General features: G+C 68.0%; 4 protein-coding genes across 4 annotated transcripts; 2 read left to right on the top strand and 2 right to left on the bottom strand.

Annotated features, from left to right (window-relative positions):
* Positions 1-393: 393 nt before the first annotated feature.
* On the top strand, positions 394-4,854 carry CHLNCDRAFT_134017 (hypothetical protein; the record flags this gene model as incomplete). Its single annotated transcript, XM_005847754.1, has 15 exons — positions 394-453; positions 645-734; positions 831-893; positions 1,015-1,113; positions 1,265-1,480; positions 1,676-1,756; positions 1,864-1,956; positions 2,095-2,213; positions 2,542-2,701; positions 2,992-3,166; positions 3,422-3,580; positions 3,778-3,932; positions 4,097-4,276; positions 4,475-4,620; positions 4,815-4,854. The coding sequence occupies 15 exons, from the start codon at positions 394-396 to the stop codon at positions 4,852-4,854; spliced, it is 1,836 nt and encodes a 611-aa protein (XP_005847816.1).
* Positions 4,855-7,238: 2,384 nt separating this feature from the next.
* Positions 7,239-12,696, bottom strand: CHLNCDRAFT_31136 (hypothetical protein). The gene is made up of 16 exons (XM_005847590.1): positions 12,557-12,696; positions 12,008-12,308; positions 11,641-11,788; positions 11,382-11,448; positions 11,121-11,197; positions 10,856-10,960; positions 10,615-10,686; positions 10,318-10,407; positions 10,053-10,106; positions 9,737-9,883; positions 9,484-9,570; positions 9,097-9,187; positions 8,729-8,956; positions 8,357-8,541; positions 8,024-8,109; positions 7,239-7,799 (listed from the first exon to the last, which is right to left on the bottom strand). The coding sequence occupies exons 1-16, from the start codon at positions 12,648-12,650 to the stop codon at positions 7,706-7,708; spliced, it is 1,926 nt and encodes a 641-aa protein (XP_005847652.1). The 5' UTR covers positions 12,651-12,696; the 3' UTR covers positions 7,239-7,705.
* Positions 12,697-14,264: 1,568 nt separating this feature from the next.
* On the top strand, positions 14,265-17,664 carry CHLNCDRAFT_7254 (hypothetical protein; the record flags this gene model as incomplete). Its single annotated transcript, XM_005847753.1, has 14 exons — positions 14,265-14,321; positions 14,445-14,545; positions 14,686-14,804; positions 15,097-15,165; positions 15,323-15,395; positions 15,531-15,680; positions 15,819-15,964; positions 16,077-16,106; positions 16,227-16,285; positions 16,461-16,531; positions 16,688-16,800; positions 16,974-17,026; positions 17,248-17,416; positions 17,612-17,664. Coding segments are annotated over 14 exons (1,263 nt in total), but the record flags the coding sequence as incomplete, so codon positions are not given.
* Positions 17,665-18,778: 1,114 nt separating this feature from the next.
* CHLNCDRAFT_134013 (hypothetical protein) lies at positions 18,779-21,077 on the bottom strand (the record flags this gene model as incomplete). The annotated part of the gene is made up of 10 exons (XM_005847589.1): positions 18,779-18,907; positions 19,060-19,247; positions 19,376-19,475; positions 19,637-19,750; positions 19,855-19,944; positions 20,100-20,165; positions 20,295-20,401; positions 20,552-20,679; positions 20,871-20,919; positions 21,017-21,077. 10 exons carry the CDS (start codon positions 21,075-21,077, stop codon positions 18,779-18,781), a joined length of 1,032 nt encoding a protein of 343 aa, XP_005847651.1.
* Positions 21,078-23,102: the final 2,025 nt, after the last annotated feature.

The following is a 23,102-nucleotide window of genomic DNA, read 5'->3' as shown; positions in this document are numbered from 1 at the left end:
AAGCAAGCGTTGTGGCGACCGCTCTGCAAGCCGCCTCCATCTTAAGAGTGTGGTGCCAGGCCGACGACATGATGAGCCGATGAGCCGGTGTTGATACTCTGGCTGTAACATTGCTGCTTAGATTAGAGGCCCACATTGCAAGCTCCAGAAACCAGCAGGATCCCGCCGCCGATCGCGCCGCTCCGTCACCATTGCCCCTTCTGGGATGGAGCAAGCAGCCAGGCATCAAGCTGGATTTGTGCTCTCTGCACGGTTTGCGAGCCCTTTCAACGCTCAGTTTGCCGCTTTGCACTCCCTTGCTAATAAAGCGGGCAGCGCCTGCCTACTCCCGCCCAGCCACGCTCGCAGCTGGGGATTCGATTTACCCGGCTGATTGCAGCGTGGCAGCCCGCCATGGCACCAAAGCAGCAGCAGCGCCGTGCGCTGGCCGCCATCCTGGTCGTGGCGATGATGGTGGGCACCGCGTCTCACGCGGCGGCCTTCACCCTGCCAGACCAGCAGGAGAAGATCACCGCCTTCCGTGATGCGATGCTGGCGCGCCCGGGCCAGGCGAGGCTTTGAACGCCGCACCCAACGGCGGCCGCGGCGGCGGTGCGTGGTGGATGGAGGCGCACCGCAAAACATGCTGCATGTGTGCGCTGCAGGAGAACTGGACCAAGGCGCTGGCATCCTGGACCTGCCCCACCAATCCCGTCAACAGCGTCGGCTCAGCCTGCGATCCCTGCGGCCAGCAGGTGTGCCGCGCCCGCTGCTCGCCCGCCTGCGCCCGCTGCTTGTCTGTGTAAGAGCGGCTCTCCTCGCTGATGCATCCTCACGCCGCCTGCCCGCAGGTGTGGGGCAACTGGGAGCACCTGGCCTGCCGCGGCGCGCGCGTGACATACACCAAGGAGCAGGTGGGGGCGGAGGAGGAGGCAGCGAGCGGTCGCACCGCCCAGGCCAGGCGCCCGCCCGTCTCCTGCTGCCAGCCCTGCTGACCAGGCGCTCGTGGCTGCCTCCTCCTGCGCGCCCCAGCAGGTGCCAGGCACGGGCGTCATCAACCATGTGCACATCACAGACTACTTCCTGGAGGGGGAGGTCCCGCTGGCGGAGCTGTGCCCGCTCACCAACCTGGTGGTGAGCGGGAGAGCGTGTGGGGGCTGGCATGCCGGCTGGCTGGTGGAGAGCATGCGCCTGCATTGGCCCTGTCACGCCAGGTGCCCCATGCGGGCTGTCCTCCTGTCCCGTGTCACACCAGCACGCCCACTTCACCGCCTGCCCCCCGCAGGAGTTTGATCTGGACGGCGGCAGCCTGACGGGCACCATCCCCACAGGCTTTGCCCAGTGCTTCCCGGAGCTGCGGGAGCTGGACCTGTCGTACAACCGGCTGTCGGGGCCGCTGCCGCGCGAGATTGCCGCGGTACAGACCCTGGAGCAGTACAAGGTGGAGCACAACCAGCTGACCGGCACGCTGCCAGAGGAGTATGGCACGCTGGGGGATATGGTGAGCACCACGCTGGCCCCGCACGGGGAGCAGCGCTGCAGCTGCTCAGGCTGCAGGCCGCCGCCAATGAGCTGCTGCACCACGGCAGCCCGCAACGCCAGCCTGGCGACACAATCCGCACCTCGATGCCTGCGCCGCTGTGCCCTGCTGGCGTCAACCCCCTCTCTCCTGTGCCCGCCTGCCGCTGCCGCACAGAACTGGCTCAGGTTCTCCGACAACAAGCTCGTCGGCACGGTGCCCGCCAGCTTTGCCCAAACAGCGCCCCACCTGTTTCAGGTGAGCAAGACGCCTTGGCACCCTTGTGGTCCATACACACTGCTTACCTGGCACGGCCACAATGTGGGCTCCTGAGCCGCCTGCTCGCTCTCCCACACACCCTGCAGCTCACCCTGGACAACAACGACTTTGAGGGCAGCCTGTACCCTCTGGCCGAGCACTCCATGGTGAACTTCAACGCCGCCGAGAACCCCAAGCTGGTGGGTCACCAGAGCCGAGCTGGCTGCCTGCCTACCTACCTGCCCTCCTGCTCTGCGCGAGGCAGTGGCCAGCAAGGCACTGCGGGTTTTGGTGGCGCGTCCCCCTTGCCCACCCCTCGTGCACGCCTTGCCTTGCAGTGCGGCATGGTCCCCGTGGGCCTCCGCTTTGCCCACGGCTTCAATCCGCGCATGACCGGCCTGGGACTGCCCTGCCCAGACGAGGTGGCCAATGGATGGCAGGACCTGTCGGAGGTGCTGTGAGCATTGCCGCAGAGCTCGAGCTCGCCCTGTCGACACAGCAGCGGTCCTGGACGGCAGCAGGGCGTGCAGCAGCTTGAGGTGGTTAGTGTGTTTAGCTTGCATTTAACCGTAGTCTGTGAAGTTCACAAACATGCACAACATTTCGAAATGTGGTTGCGGCTCCAGGCTGCGCAGCTGCCGCCGCCGCGTGTTCAACGAGGCGCCGGCGCTGGCGGCGCCAGCAACCTGCGGCATCATCTCGCTGGCTATTTCCGGCGCGCCCCAGCAGCGTTCCCATTGCCTGCTGCACTCTCCTGCAAGCGTTTCTTGCCCTGCCTGCTGCAGCTTCGGCTCTTCAGCCACCGGACCCTGGTGGGAGGCGTTACCTGCAGCTGATTCACTCGGCACCCCCATTCGCCTGTTTCGGAATCCCACAACCATGCCGCCAGTGCTACGGAGCTCCTGCGAAGTGGCGGGACCCTCCACTCCCCATGGCCAGAAGGAGGTCAGGAGAGACCCCTGCCATCTTCTGGCGCTCCCAACTGAGCTCCTGGAGCGCTGTACTGTGAACCAACAGGAGTTCAAGACACTCAGCTCTATTGCGCAAGTTTGCTCGAGTTTGCGCGCTCTGGCTGAGGTAAAGTCGTGTGGGCTCGGCGTGGAGTCCCAGCAACTTGCATTCCGCCCACTAGCCCCGGTTGAGGTCGTGGATTGGGGTCTGGGGTTTTGGGATCGCATTGTCCTTCCCCCTCCGCGCCCAATTCGTGGAGGCGCCAACTCGTTTCCCGCCCGCAGGACTGTGACCTGTGGCGCCGCGAGTGGGAGCGCGTGTACGGCGAGATTGGGGCTGTGCAGCAGGCGGCGGCCAGCAAGGCCGGCGGCTGGAAGGCGCTCTTTGCTGCCCGCCACGCCGCGCTCAAGGAGGCCGAGCCCTGGCACAAGCCCTGCGCCTTCGAGGTGCAGGCATCAGGTGGGGCCTGCGGCGCTGCAGTTGGATACTGGGAGGTCGCGATGGCTGTGTGGGGGGCACTGTTACAGCCGCTGCTGCTCTGCCAGCCAGCTGCGTTACGCGCGGCGCCCTGGCCAGGCGGCCGCGTTTGAGCCTGGGTTCATGGAGTCTGCCACCCTGCCTGCCCCGCCTAGCCTCATGATGGCCCAGCTGCCGCATCCGCGCGGTGCTCTGACTGGCCCTCCCACGCTTGCCCACGCCCCGCACCCGCCGCAGTCGACATGCTGGCTGCTGTGCCGCCGCGGGCGGCTGGCAAGGAGGCGCGCGCTGCCGGCGCAGCCCAGGGCGTGGTGGAGGCTGAGGCCAGCGTGCCGCAGGAGGAGGGGCAGGAGGAAGAGGAGGAGCTGTGCGTGGTGTTCTTGGTGGATGGCTCAGGTGCGGCGGGCACGGGGCTCGCCTGCCTGGGGCAGATGCCTGTGGCGCAGATGGCTGGCACAGGCGCCGCCGCCCTCGTGCCGCCGCCCGCTGCTCTCCCCGTGGCCGTGCGCCGCGTTCGCCCGACCCCCCTGGCTTCGCTTTCAGCCTGGGTCCCGGCTGCACGCCCCGCCCTCCCCCACCCACCCACGCCGCAGGCAGCGTGACTGAGGAGGACTTCCGAGTGATGACAGGCTTTATGCTGGCAGCCGTGCGCGGCCTGGCGGGCGGCGCGGCGGGGCAGGGGGCCGTGCCCCCGCTGCGCAGCAAGGTCGCCGTCATCCAGTTCAGCAACGACATACGGGTGGAGCAGGTGGGGTGGGGCGGGCAGGGGCTGCGGTGGGTATGTGTAGAGAGTGGCTGGCTGGCTGGCTCGCGTTGTCACCCTGCCTGTTGCCTGCAGCTGCTGCCTGGCGGCTGCTTGCCTCCCCCCAGCCCCGCCACCGACCAGCGCCGCCGCCTGGTGTGCCGGTGCAGGGCCCCGTGGATGTGGATGTGGGCGCGTTTGAGGCGCTGATGGCGGGCATGGCGCGCATGAACGGCGGCACCAACATCGCGCTGGCCGTGCAGAAGGCGGGGCAGCTGCTCAAGCCGCTCAGCGCCACCGCGCACCGCGTGCTGGTGCTGCTCACAGACGGGCGCATCGACTCGCACCAGGTGGGCAGGCGGGCTGGGAGGCTGCTTGGCAGGGCAAGGGTCTGGGGGCTGGGGAGCACGTGCTGCCTCACGCGGCCCTGCCTCTCCTCCCGCTCCTCTCCTCTTCCCCCATGGCCTCTATCCCACATCCCTCCCACCCACCACCCACCTGCCGACACATCTGCCCCCTCCTCCCCACCCACAACCGGCTGACGGCAGTCGCGCGAGGCCCGTGACATGGCGGCGCGCCTGGGCGACGAGCAGGCCAACGTGCGGGTGCACGCCTACGGCGTGGGGCGCGGCGTGGACAAGCAGGAGCTGCTGCGCATCTGCGCGGCAAGAGACCCCGACTCTGCTGAGGACAGGTGTGCGGCGGGCATGCAGGGGGCAGGGGGGGCCTGCGCTGGCTGGGCCGAGCAGCGCAGCCGCTCCCTGCATCTGCCGCGTGTCGCAGCGGGGAGGAGCCTGCCCCGCGTCAGTTGGCTGGCCTGGTGCATGCGCTCGCCGCTCGGCGTCCTGGCGTCACGTGCTGCCTGCTGCGCGCCCCGTGCGGCCGCAGGTACATGGGCCTCATGGTTCTGGATGAGGCGCCCTGGTGATGCGCTCGTCGTGCAGCTGTCAAGAAGAGTAGTCCCTTTAGTAGAGCAGGCTGGAGACCCTCCCGGCAGAAGGCTGTCTGCCAACCGCTCCAACCCCCATGCCACACCTATCGCTAGTCATTCTTAGCCCTCACAGCCCCCTTGGCCCCGCAGCCAGCCACTTCAGGCAGCACTTGTAGGGCGCAGCTGCTGCAGTGTGGATAGCGCCTTGTTGCAAGCAGGCAGGCGGGCAGGCTCGCCAGACAGGCAGCTTGTATAATCATACCCCACACACTCAAATCTTCGCTGCGTGCCTCCCCCGTTCACTTGGCACCCAATTTTCCAGTGGCCGCCTGTACCATCAAGCCCCGCCTGGGAGCGGCGTGCATTGTGCATTCAACTGGCACTGCAGTGTGCTGTGTGGTTGTCCTCCCTTTTCCCTCCTTCTCCTTCTCTGCATACTCGCATTTTGCAATCGCGCCCTACGGCCGCCCCTTAGCGTCCCCCTTTTGAGATTCAGCACATGCCGCTTCTTGCCCGTATCCCGTTGAACCCCTGCATGTATCAACGCCCTCCCTCTTGCCTCCTGCATGCGCGGGCGCCTGAGACACGGCTTGTACCATACGTTTCAGCCTGCTGTCCCAGAATGCCTATGTACATCCACTAGCGCACCCTGTTGTAACCAGACAAAGTGACAGCCTGCTTCTCCTGCTTCTCGCTCCTCCTTTTCAGAGCACCCTGCAAAAGAAGCCACAAATCTGCACAGCACATGCCATCAGCTAAGATGGCGGCAGGCCCGCTGCCAAGGATTTGACAGGTGCGTGCAGATGGCGGCGTTCATGCCCAGAGTGGGTGGAAAGCAGGAATGATCCCATGCATTTTCCCGACTTTTCCGCTCGGCCCGTCGCATTCTGCAGCGGCTTGTGGCGCAGTCGCTGCGAGGAATGGCGCGGTTCCTTTTGGCAGTCGCAGCCTTGCTGTTGCTGGTCGCCTGCCGGAAGGAGGCTCTGGCCAGCCCCCTGCTGCAGGTCAACAGCCTGGCGGTGGTGCGTGGGTGAGCCAGCTGCTATGGCGGCACGGCATCGTGCTTTGCAGTCGTCGGCAACCATAACCCCTTATCCATCGTCGCCGCCGCCGCTGCTGTTGCGTGCAGCGTGGTGGTCAACCTCTCTGGCGCTGGGTGCGCCACCCTGGAGGTGCAGCTGGAGCACAGCTCGATGCGTGCCACAGCCTGTCCCGATGCTAGCAGCGGCGCTGCCTTTGCGATGCCCCTCCGCTTTCCTGACGCCGCCGCCAGCCGCCTCGGGCGCTTGACCATCACGCAACCAAGCACCGCTGTCGGCGCCGTTCACGTTTGGCGGCGGTTCATCGATGCGAGCAGCATGGAGCAGGTGCAAGTGGATATGGAGCAGGCGGCAGTCGCCGATAGCCAGCTGGGGCAGATCCGTCACCCCGCTGGTGTGCAGCCGCCCGCAGCAGAGGCCGGTGCACCACTCGGCACCCCGGACGCCCCCAGCTGCGGCTGCCGCTGCTCTTGGATGGAGGTGGAGGACGTGGGCGACCGCAGCCTGCCCACCTTCCTGGCCATAGCCGCAGGCTCAGCACCCACGTGCCTGCCACCCAGCCCCCACGTAGCCCCTTCCACCCTGACCGCCACCACCACCCACAGGCTGCTGACAGACAGGCCGCTGGCGGGCCTGGGTGCAGCATGCGTGCTGCAGGCGCTGGCGCTGGCTGCGCTGCTGCTCCGCCGGGGTGCTGCTGTCAGCCAGCCAGCGCCGGCTGCAGCAGCGGGCGCTGGCGGGGAGGAGCAGCGCGCGCCAGAGTCGCCGCAGCAGCAGCGGCCCAGCCTGCGCGATGCCTGCACCAGCCCGCTGGTGGCTCTGCTGGCCAGCCCCTTTGTGCTGCGCAAGGCCCAGGACGCGGACACAACGCTGGAGTCGATCCCAGAGGGGGAGCCGTCTCGGCAGGAGGAGGAGCAGGAGCGGCCCCAGGGCCATCCTCAGGGCCATGCTAGCCTGCCGCCCCCGCCCGTGGGCTGGAGCAGGTGCGCGCGGGCTTCTGCTCGCAATGCGCCCTGTCATGCAGCGGGGGCAGCGGGAGGTCGGCATTGCCTTAACCGCCACCCACCCACCAGCTGCACATGCACCGACCCACAGCAGCCAATCTGTTGCTCCCGCCCGCCTGTGGCGCAGGGATGCGTGGGGCCGCCTGCAGCGGCAGCCGGGGCGTGGCGCTGGCGGCAGGTGGGGCGCCAAGGCGGTGCCTGCCGTGCACCACCCGCCGCCCTTTGGCAGCACGCCCGGCACCGCGTATCGCACCATGTCGGAGGAGTGAGGCAGAGGCACCAGGTGCTTGGCAGGATGACATGCTGTCCATTTCAGCCTTTGCGTGTGTGCGTGTGTGTGTATGTGTGTATTTCAAGGGAGCGTACGTGTGCAGCAATTCGAGGTCCATTCATTTCAGACTGGATGTGCCTGTGGCGGGCAAGACGATGAAAGCGGCAGAGAGCTGAGGGGGAAGGAGATGGCAGCGGGAAACAAAATGGCACTGTTGACGGGAGACCCACCAAGCAGCCAAGCAGCAAGCAAAGGACTGGCCCTGGCAGGGCCTGGTGGGGCAAACAGGGTGGCGAATACTCAGTGGCACCCAGGTGCCACAGGCGCAGCAGCAAAATGTGGCCCCAGGGCGGGGGCCAAGAAAAAATCGCAGGGATGCCTTTGCCAGAGCTGCTCCGCATCAGCGCGGATGGCGGCAGGTGGCGGGTGGCGGGCGCTGGCCGGCGCCGGCTATGAATCGCATGTGGGTGGCCCGCCTCAATGGGAGTGCGGCAGAAAGCTCTCTGCTCTCTCCCTCTGGCTGCCGTGCGGCATCACTCAAACACGGCCTCCCACACCGCAAACTGGAAGCCGCTGTGCACCAGCTGCCACTTCTTCTGCCCCACATCCACGCCGTCCTTGGTCGGGCTGCAGCCGCGGGGAGGGGCGGGGCAGACAGGGTCAAGGGTTCAGCTGCGGCAGGCGCGCCCCACAGCCAATGGCGCATCCTTGCAGCGCGTTGGCAGGTCGGTACCGCCCAGTCCCTGCATCCCCACAGACCCCCAGCCCACGACGGCTGCCCATGCACTGCGCAGCTGTGCAGGAGCAGCAGCAGCAGCAGTGCCGCCCAGCACCACCCAGCCCCCGCCCACCTCCAGTCTGCCGGCCCCATCTTCATGGCCACCTTCTTGTCGATCACCGCAGCATACAGCTCGTTGTACGCCTTGCGCACCATCACCTGCAGGCAGCAGCAGCAGCAGCAGCAGCAGCAGCAGCAGCAGCAGGGGAGGGTGGGGCAGGCCGCAACGCACCCGGTTTCCCGGGAAGTCGGGCACGGCGCTGCGGACCACTCCACCAAGATCGCAGCACAACTGGCAGGCGTGCAAGCATGCCTGGGCGCCTTCTCCAACCCCCAGCTGCAAAGGCTAGGCGCGAGGCCCCGCCCGCCTGCCCGCCCGCCACCCCAGGCCTGCCCCGCACCGCACCTCGCTCTTGGCGTTGATGCCGTGCTTCTTGCGTATGCGCAGCAGCTCCAGGATGTGCTCCCGCAGCTTGGGCTCCTGGTAGAAGTGGTCGTAGAAGACGCAGGGGGTGCCGCAGTGGGTGAGCAGGTAGCAGTAGGCCTCGGGCAGGTGGCGGGAGGGGAAGGGCCAATGGTTGAGCGTGGAGCCTGCGGGGGGAGGGGGTGGTGGGTTGTGTGGGTGTGGGTGTGGGTGGGTGTGTGGGGGAGGGTGGATGGCAGGCAGGAGAGGGCAGGGCAGGAGCTGGCCTGGATGAAACGCCCGCAGGAAACAGACGCCAGGCGCCAAGCGCAGCCTCCTCGCTCACACAGATCCCCCACCCCCCACCCCGCCCACCCGTGTCGTGGTTCTCCAGGAAGGTGACGGCGCGGGAGGGCCACAGGCCCAGCACCCCCGGCGGCTTGCCCTGGCCGTCGATCAGGCGCCAGTACTCCTTGCGCCCCACCGCCTCCTGCAGGATGCCCTTGGTGGTGAAGTCAAAGGCGGCCGAGGTGCCGCCCGTGGCGTCGCACCAGTCCACGGTGCGCTGGCGGTGCGAGTCTTGGTTGTAGTTCAGCACGCCGTCTGGAGGGGGCGGGAGGGAGAGGAGGGAAGAGGGGGTTGGCGGCTTGTTGGCAAAGCAGGGGCGGCATAGGAAGGCTGGGCGGCGAGCTGCCTAGGGCAAAGGTGCGGGAGGCAAGCCGCAGCCGCCGCAGCCGTCTCACCCGTGTATGAGCATGTGTCCCAGTACTCTCCAAACGCCATCTCTGGCACCGTGGCGTTCACATACTCGCCAATCCACCGCCCCTCGTAGCCCTGCAGGCGCGGCAGGGGGAGGGCAGCGGGCACGGGGAGGGCGTGACGGGCGAGGCCACAGCCAGAAGCGGGAGGCAGTCGGGCGCCGCCCTGCTGCGCAGCCGGCACGGCAGAGGCAGCGCGGCGCCGCATCGAGTGCGGGGCTGGCATGGCAGCACGCGGCGCGGCAGGCGGGGCGCAGCGCGGGGCAGGCGGGGCACGGCGCGGCGCGTGGCAGCAGTACATCCAACGGTCCCGCCCCCGAAGGAAGGACATCAGCCTGCGTGGCAGCAGGCGCCGCGCGCGCCGCGCCGCACCTTGACGTAGTCGAAGCGCCAGCCGTCAAAGCCGATGGAGTTGCGCAGGTAGCGCATCCACTCCGCAATGTCCTTGCGTATCCGCTCCTGCGGTGTGGTGTGGTGTGCGGCGTGTGGATGGCGGTGGCGGTGTGCGTGCGAGCAGGCGTGGGCAGCGCAGCTCAGGAGAGCAGCAGGCACAGCGGGCAGACGGGGACGAGGCCATCCCTCACACCCACACAGCCACGCACAGCGCACACGGCCGGCCTCCCACCTGGCTGTGGTCCACGTTGGGCGCTGCCGGGTAGTCCTCTGCGTTCTTGTAGCCGCCGGTGCCGCCAAAGGCGGGGTTGTTGGCGCAGATGGCCGACTTGTCCCAGGCCAGCCGCCCGCCAAACTTGTTCCACTTGCCGTCGTCGCCCTGCTTGTGTGCGTGGTGCGTGGGGTGTGTGGGTGTGGGTGTGGGTGTGGGTGTGTGGGGGGCCAAGGGGGAGTGTGTGGGCAGAGGGGCAAGGGGTAGGAGAAAGACGGGCAGAGGAAGGGCAGTGTCCCCTTCCCGCACGCGGCGCGCTGCCACCCAGCCTGCCCACCTGGTAGTGCGCGCAGCGGTGGTTGATGACGATGTCGGCAATCACCTTGATGCCCTGCGGCAGCAGCAGGCACAGCGTGGGCACGGCACAGGCACGACGTCAGATACACAGACACAGATACACAGACACGACGCAGACACATCAGCGCTGCCAGGCAGGCGCCAGCAGGGGCGGGGCGCTGCCAGCCAGCCACCAGTCAGGCCCCCGCGCTGGCTCCCCAAAGCAAGCAGGCGTGCACGTCAGCTCCCACACCCCGGCCTCCCACCTGCTCGTGAAACACGGCGATGGCGTCCCGCAGCTCCGCCTCGGAGCCAAACTTGGAGTTGAGGTCGTACAGGTCGCGCGGCAGGTAGCCCTGGGTGGAAAGAAAGGTGGAGGGGAGGAAAAAAGGTGGAGGGAGGGCAGGAGAGGTAGCGGCGTGGATGGCCAGGTGCCGGCAGGGAGGCGCACGGGGATGAGGTGGCGAAATGCAGGCGGCACTCGTGCTTGTTTCAATTTCGGTGCGACCGGACGGTGTGCAGCGCGCAGCGGCGGCGGCGGCGGCGGCGGCGGCGGCATGCACCTGTGGGCTGACGGAGTCGCTGGGCGGCGGGAACCAGACGGCGGTGAAGCCCGCCTCAGCAATGTCCGCCGCCTGCGCGCAGCAGCAGCACCCCGATTTGCTGATCGCCGGCCAGTCTGCTCCACCCACCTGGTGGAAGCCACGGCAAGCGGAAGCCAAGCGCCGCCGCTACTGGCAAGCACACCACTGGCTAGCCCCAGCAACCTCACAGACAGACACACACCCACACGCGCACACGCACCTGCGCCGCCAGCTTCTTGTACCAGGCCTCTTTGCTGGACTCCCAGTTGAAGCCCTGCAGGATGATCTCAAAGCCGTTGCCGGCGGCGGGGCCGCTGGTGCGCACCTGCGGGCCGCCAGGCAAGGGGGGCGGAGGGCAGGGGTGGCTGGGATCAGGCGTGGGGTGCGGCAGGGTGCAGGCACTGGCTATGCAGCTGGGAAGGCACGAGGAGGAGGGCGGGCGCGGGGCGCTGTCGCCGTGTGCTGTGGCGCGCAGCCGTCCTTACCGTGGGCGGCGGCTGCATGAAGTCGGGCAGCGATGGCTGCACCACCTCCACCGTCGCAGCCGCAATCTGCCGCCGCGCTGCAGGGCAGCAAGGGGCAGGGGCGGAGGCGTCAGGCAATGCAGACCGCAGCAGCACAGCCAGCCAGCAGACGCCTTGCACCGGGTGAGTGCATGCATGATGCTACTTTTACGGGGCAGCTGGCGGGTGCTCCAGCAGCGCGCCGCGGCGGCGGCAGGCAGCGCCAGCGGCGGAGGCGCCCACCCGTCAGCAGCGCCTCCATGGCCGCCAGGCGCCGCTCCAGCAGCGACGCCGCCTCCACGCGCTCCATCTGCGGTGGCAGGGGGAGCAGGGCGGGCAGGCGGCAGGCATCAACCTCGTGGTGCGGGAGGAAAGTGCAGGAGGAAAGCGGAGCCTGGGGTGTGCACCGACGCCCGTTCAGGCCATGCCTGTCTGCATTCAAACCGGCTGAGCTGCCGCGCTGCCGGCCCAGCCTCTCTTGACAGCCCCCCTCCCCCAGCACCTGCTTGGCCGTCAGCGCCGCAGGGTCCTTGCCGTCAGTCATCAGCGCCAGCATGGCTCGCTCTACCGACACCAGGGCCGCCGCCGCAGACGTCATCTCCCCGGCGGCACGCTCCAGAGCATCCGGGTCGCCAGCGTTGGTCAGCGCGCTGCGGTGGGAGGCAGGGGCGGCGGGAGCTCACGGGACGTGTGGGCGCCAGCGGCGGCGGCAGCAGCCAGCCAGGCATGGCGACTGGGCTCGGGGCTCTGATCTGGTGCAGCAGCCAGGGGACGGCATTGCAGGCCACTACCCCAGCTGTGCACAGCAACCAGGCTGAAGGCGCCCGGAAGCGGGGGCAAGCAGGTAGGCCGCCGGCCCCCGCGCTCACCCCAGCGTGCTAGTCTGGTCCGCCTCTGCCACCATGCCAAAGATGCTGGGCTTGCTGCTGCGCATGCTGCCCGCCAGCGCCGCCAGCAGCTGCTGCTTCAGTGCGGGCCACGCCTCGGGCGCCAGCTTCTTGCCCTCGCCGTCGGTCACCCGGAAAATGTCCCGCACGGGGCCCTCGCCCTCCCCCGTGTTGATGTTGGCTGAGGAAACTGCCACCCCCACCGCCGTCAGCACGTTTGTCACCTGCGCCAGTACCTCGGTGTCGTTGCGGCCAAACAGCTGCATCACGGTGCACTGTGGGTCTGCAGCCAGGCGGCCAGGCGCACGGCAGGCCGGCGGCGAGGCAGGTGGGAGCAGCGGCGAGGGAGCAGGGAGCAGCATGTGCAGTGTGGCCAGGCCAGAGGCCGAGAGGCGCAGCACATGCAGGACAACAGGCTGCCGCTCTGTCGCCGGCCCTCCCCAACAGCTCCCTGCCCACCCTGCCCCTGCCCCTGCCACCCTGCCCCTGCCCCTGCCACCCTGCCCCTGCCACCCTGCCCCTGACCCTCACCGCTGTCATTGTCAAACTCCACAGACACACTCTGGTCCTCCTCCTCCACGGCAGCCTCGGGTGCGGCTGGCGCCGCCGCTGACAGCATCACCATGCGCCGTGTGCGCGGCAGCTGGCCGCCGCCGCTGCCGGGTGTGGCCGCGGCCGCGGCCGTGGCGCTCTGCGCGTTGCCCATGCCGCCGCGCAGCAGCAGCCAGCGGCCGACGCCGCTGATGCTGCTGCCGAGAGTGGAGGGCGGCGCCAGGGTGCCGGCTGCGCCGCTGCCGCTGCCGAGCGCGCCGGCGCTAGGCCTGGCACTGGCACTGGCACGGCCGCGCCGCAAGGGCGGCCTCAGTGGGCCCGGGACCCCTCGCCTGAGGGCTGCGTGCGCCTGTGCCTGCCGCTGCTGGAATGTGTGCTGGGCGGCCGACGGCGGGCAAAGGTCAAGCCCCGAGCAGGGGCGGCTAGTTGACCTGCAGAAAGAGGCGGTGAGGTGGTGAGCTGTGGGGCGGCTGCTGACTGGACGACTGGCGGGCGGCGGCCATGCGGCGCCGGCGGCGTGCGTGTGTGCAGCCGCATGCAGGGGCCCGGCACGCTTGTTCAGGTCCCGGGAGCTGCCAGCTGCGCCTCTGGAACCCAGCGAAGCGCAGTCAGAGAGGGTGGCGCAGTGCCCTAGCGGTGACGGTCGGCAGCCGGGCGATGACTCGCCTGGCGGTGGTGCTCCCCGAAAGCTTTACCATTCTACGCTGCAGCACACCATGTCCTAGCCCGCTCATCAAGTGTGGTTGGCCCAGCTGCCCTCCTTGTGACAGGAGAGCAGTGGCAGCTGGCGGCCTGCCGCTACAGGGCAGGCTGATCGAGCGATCTGTGCGATGGAATGGCTTGCACCGATGCTGCTCACGAAAAAATGCTGAAACCGCTGACTTTCCAGTCCCGCCCCTCGAATCGTGCTGCGGGCCTCTGGCGGCCTGCATGCATGGTGGGCATTGCGCAACCCGAGGCTGCGATCCCAGACTCTCTTTCTAGGGTGTCTGACAGGCCTGGCACGCGACCCGCTGCTCGCCGAGACCCCCAAATTGCCGACCCCGTCTCGAAGCATTCTCCGCCCGCTCAGGCATGTCATCGGCTGCACTAATAGCGCAGGGGTTGGCTGCATTGCAGCCCATGGACGCCCACCTTGGCCCTGCCCACCCGCCGCCGCTGCCGCAGGTGCTGGCAGCCCGCCGCCGCCGCTGCTCGTCCCGACCAGCACTGCTCACGTGCCATGTCCGACGGCGGTAGTGGAAGAGGGCGGGGCAGGGGGTGGTATTACAAGCAGATGTATGGCGGAGGCGGAAGAGGAGGAGCGGGAAGAGGAGGCGGCGGCAGGCGGCATGAAGGTGGGGCAGCGCTCGCTGTGCGGCAACCAGGCGTTCCCCCCTGTGTGGCCCGTAGACTCACTGTGCCTGCGGCTTGCTGTTCGTGGCATGCAGAGGAGGGGGGCAGCCGCTACTCGGAGCAGGGGCAGGGCCAGCCGTACCAGCAGCACCAGGGGCGGGAGGAGGCGGATGTGGGCGGAGGCAGCGACGATGACGGGTACGGCGCAGGCCCCGCCTCCAACGCAGGTCAGGCAGCAGCGGTAGACGCTTGCCGCATCTCCATGCTGCATCGGGCTGTAGCTGCCATGCGCTGGCCTTGCTGCCATGGCGATCCTGCCCAATGCTGGCCGGCGCTGTGTGCAGGCAGCGCGTCAGACCTCGCGGCTGCTCTGCGCCGCATCGACGGCCGTGGCTACAAAGCATACAAGGTGTGGCGCACAACAGGAAGAAGGCGTTGTGCATCACTGGCAGGCAGCAGGGCAGCACGCCATGTTGGTGTGCTCTCGTGTTGTCCCGGGCCCCGAGGGCGGCGCTGCCTGTGTTGTGTGCAGGACATCGAGGGGCGGTGGCAGATGGGGGCGCAGCAGGGAGGCTACGTGCTGTGTGTGGACTGGGTGCAGGGAGACCCCTTTGCCAGCCCCAGCAGATGCAGGTGGGTGCGGGCAGGGAGTGAACACAGCCCATGTGCGGCGGGCAGCAATGCATCCTGTGCCGCCCGCAACGACTGCCCCTCCTGCTCCTCATGCCCATCACGTGATGTCTGCGGCCGTTGTTGTGTGGCGCTCGGCGCAGGGTTGTGGTCCCAGCCGGCACCGCGGCGCTGCCTCCGCAGCTCATCAGCAGCCGCACCCGCCGCACCGCCGTCTGCGACTTTCTTACCAGAAGCTTTGGGGCAGCGGTGGCCGCCTCGGGTGCGCCCTGCATGCCACGGCTGTTGTCGCTTGTTGCTGTTTGGAGGCGCGCCAGTGACAATGACAGTGCCTGCACCCACGTGACCACGCTCCCCCGCTGTGCTGCTGGCGTGAGCAGGCGGCGACATCAGACGGCAGAGCGGAGGGTGGAGCGGCGAGAAGGGCGGGGAAATGAGCGTGGATAAGCCAGGTTGGTGGGTGGGTGGATGGGTGGATGGCAAAGCCGGCACATATCTCCATTCACCACCTGCTTGCATTGCCTGCCTGGCCTGTCGCCTCTCTGTCCCTGCAGGCCAGCATGTGCTGGAGCGCACGTCGGTCCTGATCCATGCAGATGGCTCGGTGGAGGCGAGGTTCACAGGTGGGCTCCACAGGAGGTGCCTGCAGGGGGAGGCAGGCCAGGGGGCTGAGTAGCAGCAGGCAGATGGGAAGCCGCCTCCGCTGCATAGCTGCAGGGATGCTGGCTGAGCCTTCGCTTCCGCCCTGCTGACATGGGTCTGATACCCGCATGTGTGCAGTGGCACTGCCCGCTCGGGGGCGCACAGTGCTGGGTCAGTGGGCCTCCTCCATCCTCCTGCAGAACCTGCCGCTGTGAGCCTGCGCCCGGCTGCGTCGAAACGCACCCAGCCCATTCAACAGCGCCGAAACCGGCTGCCGATCTGCTGCTGACGCCCTCCCACCTCCCCACCCTGATCCCTGCTGCCACCCGCTGCCGCTTAATCGCAGGTATGTGCACTCGGGCCTGCTGTATGCCCAGCAGGACCGGCGCGCCCTGCAGGCGCACGTGGAGTGTGTGGAGGACACGCAGGCGCTGCGGGACCAGCTGCCGGCGCTGGGGCTGGTGGCGTTTGTGGGCGACGGCGCCATCCTGCCCAGGTGCGCCCTGCACACTGCTGTGCTGCGTACCACCTGGGCCGCCAGTGCCCGCGGGCCTACTCTGCCCCCTGCTGCCCCCAGTTGCCCCCTGTGCGCGTCCGCTGGCACCCAGCGACACTCCTGTGTCCCTGGCTGCAGGAAGAGCGGCGCCTGCGACGAGCCCATGCCTGCCGGCGAAGCTGTCCCCTTCCGCTCCCCAGACGCACTGGCAGCCACGGTGCAGCTGCCCAACCGTGGCGCCGTGCGGGGGCTGGGCATCAGGCGCGCCAGGCTGCTGGGCTGCCGTGCATGCTGGCTGCTGGGCTGCCTTGCTTGCTGGCATAGCGTTTCCCTGGTGGTGCCGTGGCTGTGCACCCGGCCCCACCCTGTGCTGTGCCGTGCCGTGCAGGCGTGGAGTAACGCTCATTGTGGGTGGCGGCTTCCATGGTGCGCGCCCCATGCTTTGACCTGCATGCCTGGCCAGCGACACATGCATGCTTGCTGTCGCCCCTGCTTTAGGCTCGGCCCTGCCCTGCTCACACGCTTGGTGGTTCCCTGCACCTGCAGGCAAGTCCACGCTGCTGGAGGCGATCGAAGCGGGGGTGTATAACAAGGCAGGTGGCGAGGTGTTGTGTGGTGGTGGTGGTGGTGGTGGTGGGCTGGGTGACGGCTCTGTGATGGTGCCTGTGTGAGGCTGCTGCCACCGTCATATGCCTCGCTGCAGCAGTGGTGGCCAGCTGGCCATGGCTTGCGACCCTCTCAGGCCTGGCTGCCCTCGGCGCCTCCTCCCTGCCTCTGCAGGTGGCGGGCGACGGGCGGGAGCTGGTGGCCACCGACCCCACCGCTGTCAAGATCCGGGCAGAGGATGGCAGGTGGGTGGGCGGGTGGTGCCTGCCCAGCTCCCTGGCTGCCATCCCATGCCGCTGGCTTGGTCCCGGCGGTGCTCGCATTCACGCCACCACGCACGGCATCCTCCCAGCCCCCAAGCCGGCTCCCACGACCCCGCTGCCCTGCCTGTGGCCCCGCAGGCGTGTGGAGGCAGTCAACATCTCGCCTTTCCTCTCCAATCTGCCCTTTGGCAAGGACACCACCTGCTTCCAGACGCCAGACGCCTCGGGCAGCACCTCCCAGGCACGCTCGGGTCTCGGCCTGCGGCTCCCTTCTCCACCGTGGCGCGCAGCAACCCTGCTGTTGCTGAAGCTATTCCTGTTCTTGTTGCTCACCCGTGTCTGCCTGTCTTCTGCCGCGTGCCCCCCCCCACCCCACACCCCACACCCCACACACACACCTTGTCACCACCTGTGGAGCAGGCAGCCAACATCCAGGAGGCGCTGGAGGCGGGGGCGGCCACGCTGCTGGTGGACGAGGTGAGGCGTGCATGTGCACAGATCGCCCTGTTGGCATGTGCGTGCCGCCGTACCTCGCCTCCAGCGCAGGAGCCCTGCTGCGCAGGCTCTGAGGGTGTCTAGCTTGAGGTCGCGTGGCTCCACCCTGGCCAGCTCCTCACCCCGGCCTGCCATGCCTCCCCGCCTCCCCTTCACCCTCCCTGCCCTGCAACCTGCCCTGCAACCTGCCCCGCCACCCGCAGGACACCACCGCCACCAACTTCATGGTGCGAGACGCACGCATGCTAGAGCTGGTGAGCGGCGAGCGCGAGCCCATCACGCCCTTCATCGTCAAGCTGCCCGCGCTGGCGGCGCGCGCCGTCTCCTGCATCCTCGTCATCGGCGGCAGCGGCCAGTACTTTGATGTGGCCGGTGGGTGGCGGGTGGCGCGTAGGGGATGGTGTTGGCGGTCGTGGTGTGTCGTGTGTGTGTGTGCGAGAGAGAGAGATAGTGGTATGTGTGTGCACACATGTGGGGCGGGGGCATCGGCAGGCCAGCCCCCGCAGGCTGGGATTGCTTGTTGGGCCAGAGCCACACTCTGCCTGCCACCCGCCTTGCCCCCTGCAGACACAGTGATATGCATGGACGCGTACGTTCCCTCCGATGTGACGGCGGCGGCGCTGGCCATCTCGGCGCGGCACGCCGGAAAGGGCGACAGCCTGCCGTGCCACACACACTATGGCGACGTCACGCCGCGCACGCTGGTCTCAGGTGCGACTGCGGGCCGGGCGGCCAGGGGCGCGCACAGGGCAGGGAGGGCAGGGCCTTGCTGCGGCACCAGCTCAGCCCCGCTGGCTGGCTGGCTGGCTGGCGGACACCCTGGCTGCTCCTGTGTTGAGGCTGGCAGGCGTGCCCGACGTGCCTGCTGCCCCCGCCAAGCGCTTGTGCAGTGCACCCGCGCCCGGTGGCGGCGCACGGCCGCGACCTGCGCCTCAAGACCCGCACCCTGCACTGCATCCAGCTGGACGACGAGGAGCTGGACCTCAGGTGGGGGCCCTGGGGGGTGGTAAGCTGCTGCTTGGCTGCCCTGTGGTGATGAGAGCACATTGGTGGGGAAATGGTCCAGGTGTGAGTTCGAGGGCGAAGGGAGAGCGTCCCCGAGAGTGCAGTTGTGTGCAGACTTGTTGCTTGCTTCCCCCTGCGCCGCGTGCCCGTGCACACACCGGGCGCAGCGCTGTGGAGCAGCTGGTGGAGGTGTCGCAGACGCGGGCCATCGCCGACGCGCTGGTCAAGCTGCGGCAGGGGCTGGCGGGGCGGGGCGGGGCCTGGCAGGGGCGCTCGCTGGCGCAGCTGCTGGATGCTCTGGATGCGGAGATGGATGAGCAGGCAAGTGGGTAGGAACGCAGTAGGAGGGAGTGGGGTGATGTTGACGGCAGAGGTCCCTGGCAAGTGGAGGGATGTAGCGAGGGGCCTGTGGGGGTTGGTCACAGGGCTGGCGGGTGCAGTACACTGCGTGCTGGCTGCCGCTGCCCTGCAGGGCGTGGATGCGCTGGCAGGGAGGTCCCACCCAGGCAACCTGGCGAGGCCGCGGCGCTTTGAGCTGGCCGCCGCCATCAACCGGCTGCGCAGTGCGCAGCTGCGGCAGCTGGCATGACGCTTGGGAGCACTGCCTCCTGGCAGACCAAACCTTTGCTTCTGACTTGACAACACTGATCAATGCACTCTTGAATCACAACACTGAGCCTGCTCAGGGATGATCCAAACACACGCTCTCACAACGCCCGCCACGCCCGCTCAGGTGCTGCTCCCCTGGTCGGGCAGCAGCGCCTCCGCCTCTGCCACCGTGGGCTGCGCCCCGATGGCGCCCGGCTTGGTGCACGTGAAGGCGCCGCAGGCGGTGGCAAACTCCACGCCGCGCCGCAGCTGCACGTTGGCACAGCAGCAGCAAGGACGGGGGTTGCATCGTGCGCGTGAGCGGCAGGGTTGGGTCCTGCCTAAAACAAGCAGGCCGTCCACAGGAAGCTGCCAGCACTGCCGGCAAAGCTTGGGGCCCTGCCGCGCCTCCCGGCCCGCACCTTTCCGGGGTCGGCCACAAGCGAGTCCAGCCCTCCGCTGAGCAGCATGTAGAAAATGAAGCCCGCCAGGTAGGCGTCTCCCGCCCCCGTCGTGTCCTTAACCGCAACATCCAGCACAGGCACCACGCCGCTCATGGCCAGCTTGCCGCCGGGCGCGTGGAAGGCATACCCGCTGCCCTTCTCCCCCGCTGCAGCCAGGGGGCGGCGCCAAACGCAACGGGCAGGGCGGGTTTGGACTCTGTGCATATGGCGACGACGACTGGAGTGGCGGTGAATAGGGCGTGGCAGTTTGAGCAGCCCAGCAGCCTGCACCCACCCGACACCAGCACGCCCCGCCAGCTGCCGCACTTCTCCAGCACGCGCTCAGGGTGCTCCAGCGCGTCGGCGGCAGGGATGCCATACAGCCACTCCGCCTCCTGCAGGCCCCTCAGGAAGGATGCGGCTCGGCTCGGCAAGGCAAGGCACAACAGATGGGCTGACAAACAGCCGCGGGGCGTGGCCGACAGGAGGCGCCATGCGGCACAGCCGGGCCCCCAGCATCCACGCAGCTCCGGCCGGCACTCGCCTCATCGGTGACCTTCAGAATGTCTGCCTGCTGGATGTACTGCAGCACAGCGGCCTTGGCAGCCGCCTCGTCGTCCCAGAACACGGGGCGCCAGTTGACGTCGATGATGACGCAGCAGCTGCCGCCCTGCAGAGGACGGGCGGGATGGAATTGCATGTGCCAGCCATCTATCCAGCCAGATGGATAGCAAAAACAGCTGTCGGCTGGTCGCAGAGGGCAGAGGAGAGCACCTCTTTCGCCGCCGTCACCGCCGTGCGCATGGCTTCCGCGGTGGAGCCGGCGGCCAGGCCGAGGGTGCCGGTCACCAGCACGTCTGCCCCCTGCATCCCTCAAACAGCAGCGCAACGATCAGCAGAAACCACAGCAAGCATGGCGTCATGCACCAAAACACTGCGTAAGCACAACCCATCCAGCAACTACACATGCGACAGCAGCAGTGCCCCAGCCGCGCCCCGCCTCCCAGCGCCACCCCCACCTTGATCTTATCTAGCGGTAGGGCCGCAGGGTCCAGGAAGCAATCTCCGTACTCGTGCGATTTTGCCTGCATGGCAGTAGACAGGGCAGTGCATGGCGGGATGGCCTCAACAACAGCGCAGGGCAGGCCACATGCAACTCCAGCCACACCGCGCCATGCCCGCCTGCTACCAGCCAGCCAGCTTGCCGCCCGCACCTTGCCAAACCCGGCAAACACGCGGTCGCCGTCGGGGCGGCGCGTCACCAGGATGTCTCGGGTGGGCTGCCCCACGCGCTGCACGCCGCTCGTGTCCACGCCGCGCTCTACGGGCCCAGGGGCAGGGGCACATCACATGCGCTGGTGTTGGCGGGGCCAGCGCCGCAAGCCAATGCACACACCCTCATAACAACGACGCGCCAGAAGCGTGCCAAGGGCCCACAACAGAACATCATCCCATCAATCTGCGGCCTCACCCTGCAGCAGCGCCACAAACTGGTCCCCCAGCTCATCCTGGCCGATGGCGGAGACAAAGAGGGCGCCGGCGCCCAGGCGCGCCACGCCGGTGGCGACGTTGGCGGGAGCGCCGCCAGGGTATGGCGTCCTGCGTATTTTTGGTCAGCAGGGGGAGGCGTGTGGGGGGTGCAAGGTGTGAAGGCAGCTGCGGCAGAACGAGCAGGATGACCTGGGCCACGACTAGGTGGGAATCTCTGGGAAGCTGCCCACAATCATGGAGTAGTGGGGGCAGCTAGCGAAACGTGGAGCAGAGAGCCTGGGCGGGGCTGGGCTCCTCACCAGGAGGTCACCTCCTCCTTGGGCTTGCCCAGCTGGTCCGCCAGGCAATCTGCATGCAGGCAGGGTGCGCCAGCCAGCTTTGGCCTGCAGAGCGACAGGCAAAGAGCGGCAGCGGGTGGCGGGTGCGGCGGCAGAGGCGGCCCTACCGTACAGCGCCTCCCCCACGGACACCACGTAGTGCCCTGCCATGGCCTCCTGTGCCGACATCGCAGCGGGGGCCACCAGGTGGGGCCTGGATCGCCTCCGGCTGCAGCTCCGAGCAAGGGGTGGTCGGCGGGGCCCGGGCAGTGCAGCGATGGGCCTAGGGCCTGCAAAGATTGCGGATGAAGCCATAATCGGCTCGATTCACGCGTTTTGAGGCACAGTGCCAGGCTGGGCGCGCAAGTGAACAGCTGCAGACGTGAAACGCAGCCGTGCACTGCCTCCACAACTGCTGTGAATAGCTGCTGAAACACCCAAGTTGGCCAGGCTTGCCACACATTTCTCTTGTCCTGCCGCCCTTGCCAGCTGAGCGGTGCACGCCGCTGCACGAGGTCGTTGCCCTAAAATCGAGTCCCCCCCTCTCCAGCAATGTGCTATCCACCAGGTGCTTGTAACATGCCAGCCAGATGCATCACTGAAGCTTCACTTGCTGATGTACGACCCCTGATGCCGCTGCTGCTGTGCCGCCGCCCGACGCCGCTGCCCCTGGGCGCGGCTCGCCGGCCTCCAGCAGCAGCCCCTCCACCAGTTCCACCGCCTGCTCCAGCTGCTCCACATACGCCAGGAACTCGGGGTCCGCACGGGCAGCCTACATGGAGCACGGATTTCATGCAAGCGCTCGCCAAGCTGTGCGGCATTGCGCAGCGAAGCAGGCGGCAGATGGGGCCCTCGGTCGAGAGCACAGCTGTATCCAAGCATGAATCCCTGGGCTGACAGCAGCTTTGCGCTAACAGAGTCTTAATCTTACCTGCAGGGAGGCCACCAGGCTGGCCTCGTCCTGGAAGCCAAACATGGCGCTCGCCCTGGACGCTCCCCCTGCTTCAGCGGCGTCCGCTGCCTCTTCCTCCACCCCTGAGCTGCCGCCGCGCACCGGGCCGTGCCCCTGCTGCTGCTCCTCGTGCTGCCTCATTGCTGCTGCCGGGGCAGGGGCGGCCATGGGCGCTGGAGGCGGCGCTGGTTGCACCACTTGCAGGCTGCCTTGGTGGATGGCCAGCAGCAGCGCGCCGCACTCCCTGCCCGCCTGAGCAGTGTCAAACCGCACAGCGATGGTGAAGGTTCGCTGCGAGCAGCCACTCGGCGCGCTGGCGCTGCTGGCGCTGACTGCCAGCGTGAGCAGCAGCAGGTGGCCGATGGTGTTGGGACCTGGTGCCCCCGCGGCAGCCGCGGCGGTGTGCTGCGGGCACAGCAGCTTGAAGGCAAACGCGCCAGGCATCAGGGGCGCACTGAGGAGCTCCCCCGAGCTCCGCAGCGTGCACACCAGCAGTGGCGGCGCCCCGGCAGGGCGCCACTGCACCGTCAGCACGCCGCTCGCGTCGCTGCGCAGCCAGACGCCCCGGCTGCTCGATTTTAGGGGCGGCAGGCCGGCGCCGGCCAGCTGCGGCTGCGGAAGCTGCGCAGGGAAGGGGGCCCAGGCTGCCATGGAGCCAGTCCAGCAGGAGTCGTGGGGCAGGTCGAGCACACGCGGCGCCATCGCTGGGACAGATCCTCAGTGATGCCGTAAAAGCTGTGGGGCATCTGCATAAGGCTGCGGAGCTGCAGGGAGGCTGCAGGCCTTGCTGGCAAACTGCGCCTCCAGGTCGGAATCGAACGGTCCATGAAGGCATGCAGCCCCGCTTTTCGGCAGAGCGCAATTTGGCTGAGCTTGTAGCAGTGTCATCGCCCCTTTCTGTCGCTGCAACCAGCCAGAGATCAGCAGGTTTTTCCCTGCCCCGCCATCGCCCTCGGCCGCCGCTCCGTCGTGCCCGAAGCGTGCCATCCCCATCCCCAGCTCCCGTGATCGGTCCCGCATTCTGAACACCCCAGCCAAGCGTGCTGACGTCGCGATAATGCGCGGCTACCTCACCAGCCGTGGGCTGGAAGGGTTGAAAAGCTACCAGTACAAGCCGAGCGGCTACACTATATTGGATGAGCTGCACCAGCCGGTCTGGAACTGTGAGTGCACGTGGCCATGGCGGCGCACCCGCCCGAACGGCGGCGGTTCAAACCCTCAACCTGCTGCACTTGGCTGCACAGGCTGGCATCGGCTCTGCA

Source organism: Chlorella variabilis, assembly GCF_000147415.1.
Source record: "Chlorella variabilis unplaced genomic scaffold CHLNCscaffold_10, whole genome shotgun sequence".
Taxonomy (NCBI): Eukaryota; Viridiplantae; Chlorophyta; class Trebouxiophyceae; order Chlorellales; family Chlorellaceae; genus Chlorella; species Chlorella variabilis.
The sequence above is the reverse complement of the archived record's forward strand: the minus strand, read 5'-3'. Positions and strand labels throughout refer to the sequence as shown.

Coding starts and splice junctions, on each gene's coding strand:
- CHLNCDRAFT_31136 (XM_005847590.1), bottom strand. CDS start 12,650: ATGGTGATGCTGTCAGCGGCGGCGCCAGCCGCACCCGAGGCTGCCGTG. Junction 10,961..11,120: donor TCATGCAGCCGCCGCCCACG/GTAAGGACGGCT, acceptor GGCGGCCCGCAG/GTGCGCACCAGCGGCCCCGC. Junction 10,687..10,855: donor ACAAGAAGCTGGCGGCGCAG/GTGCGTGTGCGC, acceptor TGCTGCGCGCAG/GCGGCGGACATTGCTGAGGC.